Source organism: Pinus tabuliformis, chromosome 7 (genome assembly GCF_031772625.1).
Source record: "Pinus tabuliformis cultivar Carrire ecotype Pingquan chromosome 7, CPIR1, whole genome shotgun sequence".
Taxonomy (NCBI): domain Eukaryota; kingdom Viridiplantae; phylum Streptophyta; class Pinopsida; order Pinales; family Pinaceae; genus Pinus; species Pinus tabuliformis.
The window spans coordinates 1,228,657,610-1,228,670,516 of record NC_142293.1 but is presented as its reverse complement, the minus strand read 5'-3'; the positions used below and the strand labels follow the sequence as shown (position 1 = coordinate 1,228,670,516).

The 12,907-nt window shown below is 36.3% G+C and overlaps 1 protein-coding gene across 1 annotated transcript; it reads left to right on the top strand.

Moving 5' to 3' along the window:
* Positions 1-8,303: 8,303 nt before the first annotated feature.
* Positions 8,304-12,036, top strand: LOC149251818 (ADP/ATP translocase-like). The gene is made up of 4 exons (XM_089459581.1): positions 8,304-8,471; positions 10,232-10,757; positions 10,936-11,307; positions 11,494-12,036. The coding sequence occupies exons 2-4, from the start codon at positions 10,251-10,253 to the stop codon at positions 11,788-11,790; spliced, it is 1,176 nt and encodes a 391-aa protein (XP_089315707.1). The 5' UTR covers positions 8,304-8,471; positions 10,232-10,250; the 3' UTR covers positions 11,791-12,036.
* The last annotated feature ends 871 nt before the right edge of the window (positions 12,037-12,907 follow it).

The following is a 12,907-nucleotide window of genomic DNA, read 5'->3' as shown; positions in this document are numbered from 1 at the left end:
TCATATACAAAGCAACAAAGATATCCTTCCAAACATTTGTTCACTATCTGATTTTACCTGTCAGATTGAGGATGATAAGATAAGCTATGAGTTAATTGAGTACCAAGACAAGAAAAAAATTTCGTAAAAAAAATTCGAGTGAAAATGGGATCTCTGTCACTTACAATAATCTTTGGGTTTCCATGTAGCTTTTGAATTGTTTCCATAAATGCAGTAGCAAATATATTGGATTTAAAAGGATGAGATAATGCACAAAAGTGTGCATATTTGTTAAGTTTATAAACTACCACCATGATGATACTCTTTCCTTCAGACTTGGGTAAACCTGTGATAAAATATATTGAGACCTCCTCCCAACGGTAACTTGGAATAGCTAAAGGTTGTAACATACCTGGGGTCTTAATTGTCTCAACTTTATTTTGTTGGCAAACCAAGCATTCTTCCACAAACTTCTGAATATCCGATTTAAGGCCATCCCAAAAAAGTTCCTTCTTGACCCTTGGGTAATTTTTAAAAAATCTCGAGTGTCCTCCTAAGGGGGAGGTGTGCAATTACAAAAGAATCTTTTGTTTGAGTTGGAAATTATTACAGAGATATAAGTGATCTTTGTACCATAATGAATCATTTTTCCATATAAATGTATCAGGTGTACTGGGATCTTGCTACAACTTTTGAATGAGTGTCCACACCTCTTCTTCATTCTTACATTTATCCCTTGCTTTAGTTATCCAATCAGGTTGGATAATATAAATGACATAGAGAAATGTTTCCACATCCTCATCCTTTCTTGAGAGTGCATTTGCAACAACATTTTGCTTCCCTTTTTTGTAGATGATTTCAAATTCATAACCCAACATATTTGTGACCCATTTTTGTTGTTCTTCTGAAGATAATATTTGTTCCAAAAAGTATTTAAGACTATCGTGATATGTTTTTACCTTGAAGTGTCTTCCCATTAGGTAAGGTCACCATTGCTTTAGAGCATGTAGTATTTCCAACATTTCCGTCTCATAAATATGTTTGTGTAAATAGTTTCCCTTTATTGGATGACTTTCAAAAGCAATGGGCCTTCCTTCTTGCATTAAAACAACACTAATTCCATTTCCTGAGGCATCACATTCCACAATAAAGGTTTTTGTGAAGTATGGTGTAGCTAAGGCCGGTGCTTGGCGCATTTCCTCTTTAAGATGTTCAAAGGCCTTAGTTGCTTTTGGAGTCCAAGAAAATGCATCTTTCTTCCCTAGTTTTGTTAGAGGTGCTACTATTTTCCCATACTTCTTAACAAACTTGTGATAATACCGTATCAACTTGAGAAATCCTCGAAGATGCTTTAGGGTTGTGGGTATTTTCCATTACTTAATGGCTTTAATTTTGTTAGGGTCTACCTTAACACTCTCATGAGATACAATATGACCCAAATATTCCGCCTCTTGTACTCCAAAGAAAAACTTCTAGGTTTTTGCATATAATTGTTTCTCCTCCAATGGTTTGAGCACCCTGTCAACACGTTGAACATGATCCTTCCAATACTTTTTGTAGATTAGCATATCATCAAAAAATACTAACACAAATTTTCTAACGAAGGGTTTGAAAATGAAATTCGTCGAACCTTGAAATGTGGAAGGTGCATTAGTAAGGCCAAAAGGCATGACCAAAAAATCATAATGACCTTCATGAGTTCTAAATGATGTTTTCAGAATGTCTTCAGTCTTCATTCTAATTTGATGATATCTCGAATGAAGATCGAGTTTGGTGAAGTAAATTGCTCCATGTAATTCATCCAACAATTCGTGAATGTTATGAATGGGAAATTTATCTTTAATAGTGAGCTTGTTGAGGTCCCTATAATCCAGACACATATGCTATGATCCATCCTTCTTGTGCACCAATACTACTGGAGCAAAGAAAGAACTTTGACTAGGTTGAATTACGTCGAACTCTAGCAATTCTGCAACCATATGTTCAATTTCACTCTTTTGGGCATAGGGATATCCGTAAGGCCTGATGTTTGGAGGAACACTTCCTGGAATCAAGTGGATAGCATGATCATAATTACAAGTAGGTGGGGGAGCTTTGAGAGTCTCAAATACCCTGGAATGATTACAGAAGACTTTTTGGAGATTTGGAGAAATAGATGATTTCGATGATTGAACCTCTACTGAGCATAATTATGAAATTACGCCTCGTTTTTCTTTCTTCAAAAGATTTTTCATGCCATTAGAGTCGATTATCTTCCCTGGTTTCTCTGTGATACCCCTTAATTTAATTTCCTTTCCTTCCCAAGAAAATTTCAAGAGAAATTCTTGAAAATTAAAAGCTATCATCCCCAAAGATTGTAACCATCAGACTCCTAGTACAACCTCAACACCACTCATTGGAATAGAAAGATTTGGACTATTTAATACATATTCCCCCATGGTTAGCTTGATATTATGGCACACTCAACAACAATTTATAGTTCCTCCATTTGCAACCATCACTTGACACTCTGGTGCTGGATATAGAAAGTAATTCAATTCCTTGGTTATCTTACAATGAATAAATTATGGGTATTACCCGAATCAATCAACACTATTACCTTTCTCTTCTTGATATATCCTTCTATCTTGAGAGTTTGAGGAGTGGTAATTCCCACAAATGCATTACAAGATATGGTCAGATTCATTTATTCTTTCTTTGGGGTTGGTTCTTAGTGTATATCCTTTTCTTTTGATGTTTCTTGTTCCTTTTTTTCCTCCTCTTCACAATCTATAAAAATAATTTATTCCCAGCACACTTATGACATTTACTGTATTTGCTATCGAAACTATAACAAAACCCTTTTGCTCTTTTTTCCTCCAATTGTTGTGGTGTTAACCTTGTAGGTTATGGAAGGCTAGGAGTAACAACACTTCCATCTTTATAGTTGTGAGTGGTAGACTTCCTTGTTGCCATAATTTTACTTTCAACTTTTTTTGTCACCCTGAATGCCTTCTCCAATGAATTCGGTTCCCAAAGGTGAACCTCACATTGGATGTTATCCTTTAAAGTCCCTATGAAGACATCAATCCTATGCTCCTCTAGAATATCAGTTACCCTGATATTCCATTTTTGGAAATCCCCAATCTGCTCCACCATTGAACACTTTTGTTTGAGATTTATCAATTGGCTAAAGAAGGTGTTGCTCTTTGTATCCTCTTAATGTGTTACCATTTCCTCCATAAAAATTGACCAAGTGACAAGTGGTTTACGATAGCAAAGCCATCGATACCATACAAACTGATTGGGTTCTAAATATAAATATGTAATGCGTACCTTTTATGTGTATTGCACATAATGTAGATCAAAATATTGCTCCATCTATAGTATCCATGTTACTGGATCCTTGCCATCAAACTTCCTCATATCGATTTTTGGAATGTGGTTGGTCTTTAATCCAAAGTTAGAGTCTCTAAAATCATGATTAACATTCCTTTTGTTCTCATCATGAGTTTCATGGAATACCTTTTTGTCATTAGGAAGCATTTCTTGTAGCAACTTTGTCAAACCTTCCATGTTTGATTTTAAACCATTCTCCAAACCATCCATCTTGGGTTCCATGTCTGATTTTAATCCATCCATCTTAGCTTCCATGTCTACTTTTAATCCATCCTTCAAACCTTCTATGTCTACTTTTAAACCATTCTTCAAACCATTCATCTTAGCTTCCATTTCATTTTTAGTTACTCTTTGCGAGAGTGAAATTTGTTGCACTTGGTCGCATAATTTTGATATATCACATCGCATTTCTTCCTCTTCTTCATGTGTCATAGTAGAGATTTCTGACTACTTACTGTGAGTATTCATTTATTTTTTGTTTTGAGGCATATTGGAACCAAATAATGATATGCTTTACTATGCCCTTTGAATTACTTTAGATTGATTTTTCAAACAAAACTTATGCAAATTTTTAAATGCACAACTTTTTCTTCTTGTTTTTTGGAGCTTGATATTGAAACTATTGTATCTCTGAAATTTTAGCCTCTTAAGGTCTAAAATCCAGTCTTGTGGTAGCAATCTAAGTCTTTTTTCAAATGGCACTGGACTGACCAAGATTGGATTCTTTAATATAAAGTTATTCCAAATCTCCCACCATGACCTCATTATGGATTGGTTCATTAGAGCAAACTTATACTGGATGCCACATGTCACTTTTTCAACATTCGGCCTTGAAATTGATATACGAGAAACTACAGTCCATGCAATTTCAATTACTTTTTATGGAATTCAAATCCGATGCTTGAAAATAAAGTTATGATGATTTCCCTAGGTCACACGTTTGAGACTCAATTCTAGAGCATGCAGAAACCCTAAATTATTCAAATCATATCTAAAAAAATATAACGAACTAAGATTTGAAACTTCTACATGAAGTTCACCAAGATTTCAGCTCCATGTGGTCGAAATTTTAGCTTCTAAAGCTTCGTCGAAAAATTGTTATAACAAAAATTCCAAGATGACCTATTTGAGGGAGCGAAACCCTAGAATCCAAAGCTTTAATACCAAATGTTATGCAACAGGATCATAAAACAAAAGAAAAGATAGATCAATGACTTTAGAATTAGCCTCTTCGAAAGGGAAATCTCCTTTATGTTAGTGTCAGTATCTTCATCCCTCCATCAGTGATCAAATTCTCTTGTTGCATTACATGTTAGGTGTCTCACCTGATCAGCTGCATTCCATTAGGGTCATGGATCATCTGACGGTAGTGGCTTATTATACATTTTCCCTCATGTGCTGGCCCATTTTCATTCATCTAGATCATCTGCAGTCAATTTTTGTCTTTAAATCTGCAAAAGTCATTTTTAGGGTTTTAGGTCTCATTAGGTCTAGGGTTTCGTCAATAAGGTCTTCAAAATGCTCAATAACGGTGAGCAGGCACATGAGGAGGTCAAATGAAGTTCCAGTAATAATAATTTCCATAATCACATGCTCAGTGATTATTTTTTCCTCAAAACCCTGTTTTGAGGAAAAACAAAGTATTTTATGTTTTTATGTATAAATTTGATGTAATTTAAGTTTTTTCATATGTAATAACTTCAATGGCAACCTTGGTCACCTTGCCAAGCTTCAACAACTCCATCCCCTGCAAGGCAAACAAAAAATCAAAGCATTCAGTTCATTAAAGGCAAAAATAAAACAAACTGCCCAAAAACAGAGTTTTAAAAGCAAGTCAAATGCAAACATTACAAAGTGGGTTTTTGATAAGTGAAAAATTAAAATCTTTTGTATATAAACCATTTGTCATGTTCAAAAAGCTCATTTGCATCCAAAGGAGAAGGAGTTAACAAGAGAAAGGTCAAAAATCGCAAAGGAGGCAAAACTGCAGCAATTTGGGCAAGTTTCAGGGGTGCAGCGCATTGGGTCGTGGGTGCAGCGCATCCACTTGGCGCGGCGCATTGGGCCGCCCTCTGCAGTGTAAAACTTACACAAGCGTGGCGCATTGGAGGAATTTTTCTCATTTTGGCAAAAAAAAACTCTGTTTTTTGCCTAGTTTCTTCACAGTTTGACTTTTTTCCTTCTGATTGTCAAACTCATGATGTAATTTAATGTGACATGATGGATTTTGATGTAATTATGCTAAATTTTCACTTATAGAGGTAGATTCATCCATCAAAAGGTAGTTTGCAGCTGAATGAATCCGTTCCCTAGTTTTTAGAGGCAAGCTGTTCCACTGCCTACTTTTTAGTTCTCAATTTAGACTTTGTTGGAACAGCTCCTAAACTTATGAGCTCGACCCCTAGAGGCTAGGATTAGTTTTTGGTTGCCTATATCTTCTAAGTTTTCAGTCATTAGCATGGTTGGACTTTTGGGAAAGCTTGGAGCTTCATTGTATACTCATTTGAGCAGTTTGGCTAAGAAATAGACTAGGGTTTGCAGCACTTTATGGGATTCCTGTGGCATCTTGTTTTGGTATGGTGTTTTCTTCTGTAATTGTAAGTTTACATGTGATTTATGTATGCCATTATCTCTCTTTGATTCATCTTAACTAAATCAAGCAACGATAAAAGGTAGAATACATTGAAATTGCAATGCTCTACCTAGGGTTTGTTTAGTTATCTATGTTTTCAGCTGTTTGAAGAGATCCCTGAGTTGTTCATGCCCTTTTCAACTCCTCACTTGTCTAAAAGCTATCCATCCCACTCAATTTGATGTACCAAATCACTTGCCTACCTTGCCCCATAGAGATCTCTGCAAAACTGAGCCTCATTCCCCGGACCCAAATCTGCCTTTCACATTTGAACCAACAAAACATCATCAAATTCAATCAAACACCTCTGTACACATACCTAGCCTAAAATCAGTCATTACATCAGTCATCTCAAGTTTCATTGGCCATTTTTTCTGAGATTGATAAGGAGAGAGCCCTCTCCCGACCTGGTAGGGCTAGCTACTAGGTTAAGCATGGTTTGATGTTACCCTAGATCCTACCTTTCTCAGTGTGAGGTAGATTTAGGCACTAACACTTTACATCACATAAATGAACAATTCTTGGATGATACAAATGACAAGACCTCCTTGGTATATATAGGAGTCTAAGGGGTCACAATATAATCAGAGCCTACATTACAATAATAATGTTAGGGCACAACAATAACAATAGTGGACTTCTATGGAGCACAACAATAACAATATGGGGGCTACATGGGCACAACAATAACAACAGGGGGATACACTAACAATAACAATAAGGAGGCTACACTAGTATTATAGGGACCTAACAAGAACACATAGATTGGCCTTGGAATTTGAAGAGGAAGTATCCTACAAATGGGAGATACAATGGGTGGGTGACTATAAAGAGGGTGACTTGGTTGAAATTGATTTAATGTCTAGAGTAGGCTTCGAGATTGATGAAGTGGAAACTTCATAGTGTAAAGAGGTGGAGGAATTTGCTAAGGAAGTTGAAGGTTGGGAGTGAGAGATATAGGTGGTTAAGGAGAGAAGAGAAGTTTCAAAGGCAAGCTGATGAAACTACAAATAGTATGCGATATGAAGTTTAATAAATAATTTATTAAATTTATGAATTTGTCTAAATGAAGTTGATTGAAAGAAGTTAAAAAATCACATTATATAACTTATAGTCAATATTAAACCAAATATCAAAGCAAACAATCGATAAGAATTAAAAACTTTACAAAATATGTGAATGAGATATAACCTTTTAAAATGATAAAAATTAAATCTCGATTCCAACACTTTGATTGAAAGAAATTAAAAAATCACATTATATAACTTATAGTCAATATTAAACCATATATCAAAGCAAACAATTAACCAGAGTTAAAAACTTTACAAAATATGTGAATGAGATATGACCTTTTAAAATGATAAAAAATAAATCTCAATCCCAACATATTATTATTATTTTTTAAAACTTTATTTGTCTCTAATAATAAATGAAATATCCACCCAAAAATAAATTTTAAAATATAATTCACAATTTATCTTAAAAAATATATTTCATTATTATAAATATATCATTAAAAAATATAAAAATTTAATAAATAACCTAAAATTTTCCAACATTTTCTTTTGATTTAACAAACCAAGGAAGTCACTTTACTAATTACCCTTTGTTTAAATGGCTTTTCACAAATAACCAAACCTTGAATTTTGGGATGGAGACAAAGCAAAAATATAAAAATTAATAAATCACCTAAAATTTTCCCACATTTTCATTTGATTTAACAAACCACAAGTCACTTTACTAATGGTAATGTTTAAATAGCTCTTCACAAGTAAACAAACCTTGAATTTTGCGATTGGGACAAAGCAAAAAAAGACTTGAATTTTGTGGTTCGGAATTATAAAGCAGAAAACCCTAATTGACAGTAAGCAGGCCGATTATGGTGGAAAATTGACGGAGAGTATGTGGCCAGTGTGAACTAGCGGTTCACGCCTTTCCCGTTAGTGGTATTTACTACGATTGAGATTTCATACATTCCCTTCATTTGTGGATGGGTCTTTTTCTAGGACAACTTAAACCCTCCCCTCCAAGCCCACGGGGGCGCAAATTGATATACTATTAGAGATAATATTTATTTTTCACCAGCGATAATCTTTGACGGAACCTTCGGACGCGAATTTCTCTGTTCCATACAACTGGAGTTCCGTCAGCCGCTGGCAGTCAAAGGGCCTCTTAACTAATTGCCCCCCGTTTTGGTCAAAAGGCAGCTGGCCGATCTTCTTTCCCAAAAATAAGATCGATCGTAGGGCCTACGAACTACGTGAGCTGCAAGGGCGTTAACGACGGACACCAATTTAACATGGAGGTGGGATGTTAAAGCCGTGGTGTTGGTTATACGAGGAGTTAGGGCTTCTTAGGGCAAAGACGAAGGAGAGGAGCAGCGGTGCGTGGTATCTTAAGATCGTGCAGCGGCAGGGCTCCTTCCGTCGGGAGCTCGGCCTCTTTTGGATGCGCCTTGTCTCGTTTGTCAGATTTTGAACGGGTAAGCCAAGATTTCTTTCTTGAATCCTTAATCTTATCGGATCTCTGTTTGTCTCCGCTCTTTTTGTCCAAAGCTGTATGAGGATTCGTCTTCTTAATGCCTAGATTGGTGGTTTGTCTGTAGAAGCTTTTATTCACGCTTCTAAAGTGTTTTGAACGGTAAAATTGCTTGAAGCTTTCTTCCCGTGCTGTTTTCCATGTTTAATCGGTGCAGTCCTTGGAAAGATCTGTTCTCTGAGATGTTAGATCCACTGTTTTGTCGAGTTTTGGTCTTGAACAAACTGCTCCACGTAGATCTTTTCTGGAATTGACCATATTAGCCTGGTTAATGAGTTTGAAGGCTTTATGTCCTGTATGAATGTCCGGAAAGTTTGAAGGCTTTATGTCCTGTATGAATGTCTGGAAAGTTTGAAGGCATTAATACTCTGTTTAAATGCGTGTCGATCTCTAAAATGCTAAGAGCTTCAAGGCTTCATAAAATAATGTATCTCGATTCCCGAATGGATGATAGTTGAAGGCTGTTTTTTTTTTTATAATCGTCGTTGTTCAGAATGATCAGGGTTTGAAGGCTTTATTGCATGTTTTAGTGCATCCGGGCCTATACTTCTTAAATGATGAAAGTTTGAAGACTTCATGCTGTTCTGAAACGTGTCTTGATCCTTAATATGAGTCTTTTACTTTTCTTTTAAGGTTGTTTTAATGGATTTTTTTGTTACAAAACTTCGAAATCTTTATTTATATTTTAGTTCCCAGTTAGGAAGATCATTATCTAAGCATTAATGCATTAGTGTTTTATGTTAAATTTTTTACTTCTCTGATGATCCGTTTATGAAGTTGATTCCTAGAAGGGTTTGCCATGCATTAGGATCGCCAAGTTTTTAAAGCTTCAATCATAGATCTGGACTTTGAATGTAAAAGCAATCCGACCTTTAGTTAATAATGGTTCGAACTACTGCTCATTTTTTTATTATGCTTTAATTAAGTTGATGTCATGCGAGCCTTGTCTTTCCTGTCGGCGAATTTACAGTCATTGACCTCTGTTTTTTCGTCAAATGTGGTTGTTTGTTATATTCTCCTGTTTTTAATCAAGCAGATTCAAAATACTTAGCTTCCCATTTCCTTAATCACTAATGTTTGTACCTTCTCAATCCTTATCAGATAGTTATTTATAGGATTGTCAGTTTTATGTGATTTAGTTTCCTTGGTTATTATTTATGTGATTTGGATCGCAATTGAATCTCAACTGGAATGGGAAAATGGTGGGAAGGATTTCCTGTTTTCTATTTGAGCCTTCATCTGTGTTGTTTTTGTCAGAGGCTCTTATTATCATCCTGTATCACATGTTAGACCCTATTCACCAAGTTAATTTGCAGTTTCAGGAAGTTGAAACTCTTGGCTTTCTGTTGTAGTGTGCGTCCCCCAGAAGTCTTGTTCTTAAGATAATTCAGGGTTCTTGCGTATTTTTTGTCTTTAGAGATGATCTGGTACCATACATATAATTATAGAAATTCTTCCTTTGGCCCCACTGTTTAAAGCGTGAAGTAAAAGCTGATTTTTGGGGAATTATTAATGATAGCTCCTTAGCTTAGTCTGTCATTGTGTCCTTCTTTTATGCTACTTTCAGTGCATGGTTTTCTGTCGTAGGTTAATTGTTTTTTACCTTTATTATGCTCTTCTTATTTTGTGTCTATAATGGCAATTGTTTGTTTATATTTTGTTTTGATATTGCTCAAACTTATTTTTTGGACTTTGATATTGCAGTAAATCTTGACAGGTTAAAATGGCAGAGCGGCCCAAGTATCCTTCTGTTGTACAGAAGATGTCTTATCATCAAACCTATCTTGGTTCGAGGATTACACCAAACTGGCAGGCTCACCAGAATGGTGCTCTTCAGCCCTTTAAGTATGATGGAGCATTGTCGGCCCCCGTCCAGAGTTACGGTGGCTTGCAGAGTGCATTTTTACATGCTTCTCGTGCAAGCAATGTAGCTTTGGCTCCCGACCATTCATCTGTCTTTATTCCAGCGCCTGCAGAGAAAGGTTTTACTGGTTTCATGATTGACTTTCTCATGGGAGGGGTTTCTGCTGCAGTATCCAAAACTGCAGCTGCCCCTATTGAGCGTGTCAAATTATTGATACAAAACCAGGATGAAATGTTGAAGTCTGGACGTCTTGCTGAACCATACAAAGGGATTGGGGATTGTTTTGCTAAGACAATGAAGGATGAAGGTATCATTGCGTTATGGAGAGGAAACACTGCAAATGTTATCCGTTATTTTCCCACTCAGGTAAACACCACTTTTTCATTTGTTTTTTCTGATTACGTTACAAGGTAATGCACACTTCTGATTACGTTAAAAGGTAATGCACACTGAAATAAGTTTGTATAGTTTGTGTGTGTTTTTTCTTTCACTTTAGCTAAGATGTGAAAGTTAGATTATAATTAACTCCCATGTTTGATCACAGGCTTTGAACTTTGCGTTCAAGGATTACTTTAAGAGACTCTTTAATTTCAAGAAAGACAGGGATGGTTACTGGAAATGGTTTGCTGGAAACCTGGCCTCTGGTGGTGCAGCTGGTGCATCTTCTCTCCTTTTTGTTTATTCTTTGGACTATGCTCGAACTCGGCTGGCTAATGATAACAAGGCTGCAAAGAAGGGAGGGGAGAGGCAATTTAATGGGCTTATTGATGTCTACAAGAAAACATTGAAATCTGATGGAATTGCTGGTCTCTATCGTGGGTTCAACATTTCTTGTGTGGGAATTATAGTCTATCGTGGTTTATACTTTGGAATGTATGATTCTCTGAAGCCTGTTGTTTTGACTGGTGATCTTCAGGTGAGACCTCCCTGTCAACTTCTTTACTTTAGTAGTTTTATTCTCGCATTGTTTTTCGTCTTTAGTACACATGTGATTGACCCTCTTATATGTAGGTCCAATTTTAAGTTTATTTTAGCAAATATATCAACTATCTAAATACAAGAATCTAAAGTGCTGATTTCTTTGAAATTCATACTTGTGCAGAATAACTTCCTTGCAAGTTTTCTTCTTGGTTGGGGTATTACAATTGGTGCTGGTCTTGCATCGTATCCTATAGATACTGTACGAAGAAGAATGATGATGACTTCCGGTGAGGCAGTTAAGTACAAAAGTTCATTGGATGCATTTAAACAGATTGTCCAAAACGAAGGTGCCAAGTCACTCTTCAAGGGTGCAGGTGCAAATATCCTCCGTGCTATTGCCGGGGCTGGTGTGTTAGCTGGATATGACCAGCTGCAGTTACTTCTTCTTGGGAAGAAATTTGGCTCTGGCGGTGGCTAATATGGATTTGATGATGGTGATAAATATTTAAGACAATGTTTGGACACTAATTTTTAGGATTTTTGGGCCATGACTCTGGCTCATTTTTTTGAATAATGAGTTTTGGCTTATAGTACAATTTTTAGCGGAGTATTGAACTGCATATGAGGTCATCATCTGGAATTTGCAGAGGATAACTCATTGTGCGATGAACAATTTTCTTGATGATGTTGCGGAAGGAAATAATTTTATTCTGATTTCTTTTAATCGTTTTGTTAGCAAATATACCCATGGTTTGATTGTTTATATGTCGAGTTGTTTCTTTTGTTAGTTAACTATAACATGGAATCTACAGAAGCTGGATGTCATTGTTGTTGGCGCTGTTGCGTGTCTGTTTTAAAGATGTCATGGTTCTTTATTATTGTCCACTGATTGGGTGTTGCATTTTTTTCATGATAAAGCTTTCTTTTGTTATGGTCTTTACACATGCAATGTCCTTGTTATGATTTGTCCAATTGATATGGGTATTGTATTTTCTTCATGATAAAGCTTCTTATGTTAATGGTCGCATCCAAGCAAGAATGTGATGTCCCTGCTATGATTGCCCTAGTGATTGGGCATTGTATTTTTCCATGCTATAGTTTGGTCTATTTAATTTAATACTAAATGTGTAGTGAATCTTCACTATAAGAGGGTTTTATATGGGCATTCTTGAAAATCAAATTAGTCTCTGTATAACCGCTCATTAATAGCACGGGTTGGTTGTCTTATATGGAGTTGAAGAACATGAGTCCCATTCTGTTGCAACCGAATATTGTGCCATTCTGTTTTATACCTTGTATTGTGCCATTCTGTTGCAACCAAATCATTCTACAGTTTTGTTAAGGCTAATATTAGATCTCATCAGGGGAGAAGCTTCCAGGTTCTTTGCATAGAATGGAAGAAACAGTAGCCCTGCCTGCGTGTTGCGCTTGTGGGTGCCTCACTGCTGTTGCAATCTTTCCGATCAGTCTTGGCCCCTCTCTTTGGCCTGCTCTCACTCCCAAGGCAGTGCCTTGTCATTGGTCTGTTCTTGCTCCGCGTTATCGATGTTATGGAGCTTTGAAGTAGGGTCGAATGCTTGGTTGCTCTTCGAAAA

Bases quoted from the DNA above. Each gene is read 5' to 3' on its own strand.
- LOC149251818 (XM_089459581.1), top strand. From the start codon at position 10,251: ATGGCAGAGCGGCCCAAGTATCCTTCTGTTGTACAGAAGATGTCTTAT. The intron at 10,758-10,935 runs GTAAACACCACT...GTTTGATCACAG, and splicing joins TCCGTTATTTTCCCACTCAG to GCTTTGAACTTTGCGTTCAA. The intron at 11,308-11,493 runs GTGAGACCTCCC...ATACTTGTGCAG, and splicing joins TTTTGACTGGTGATCTTCAG to AATAACTTCCTTGCAAGTTT.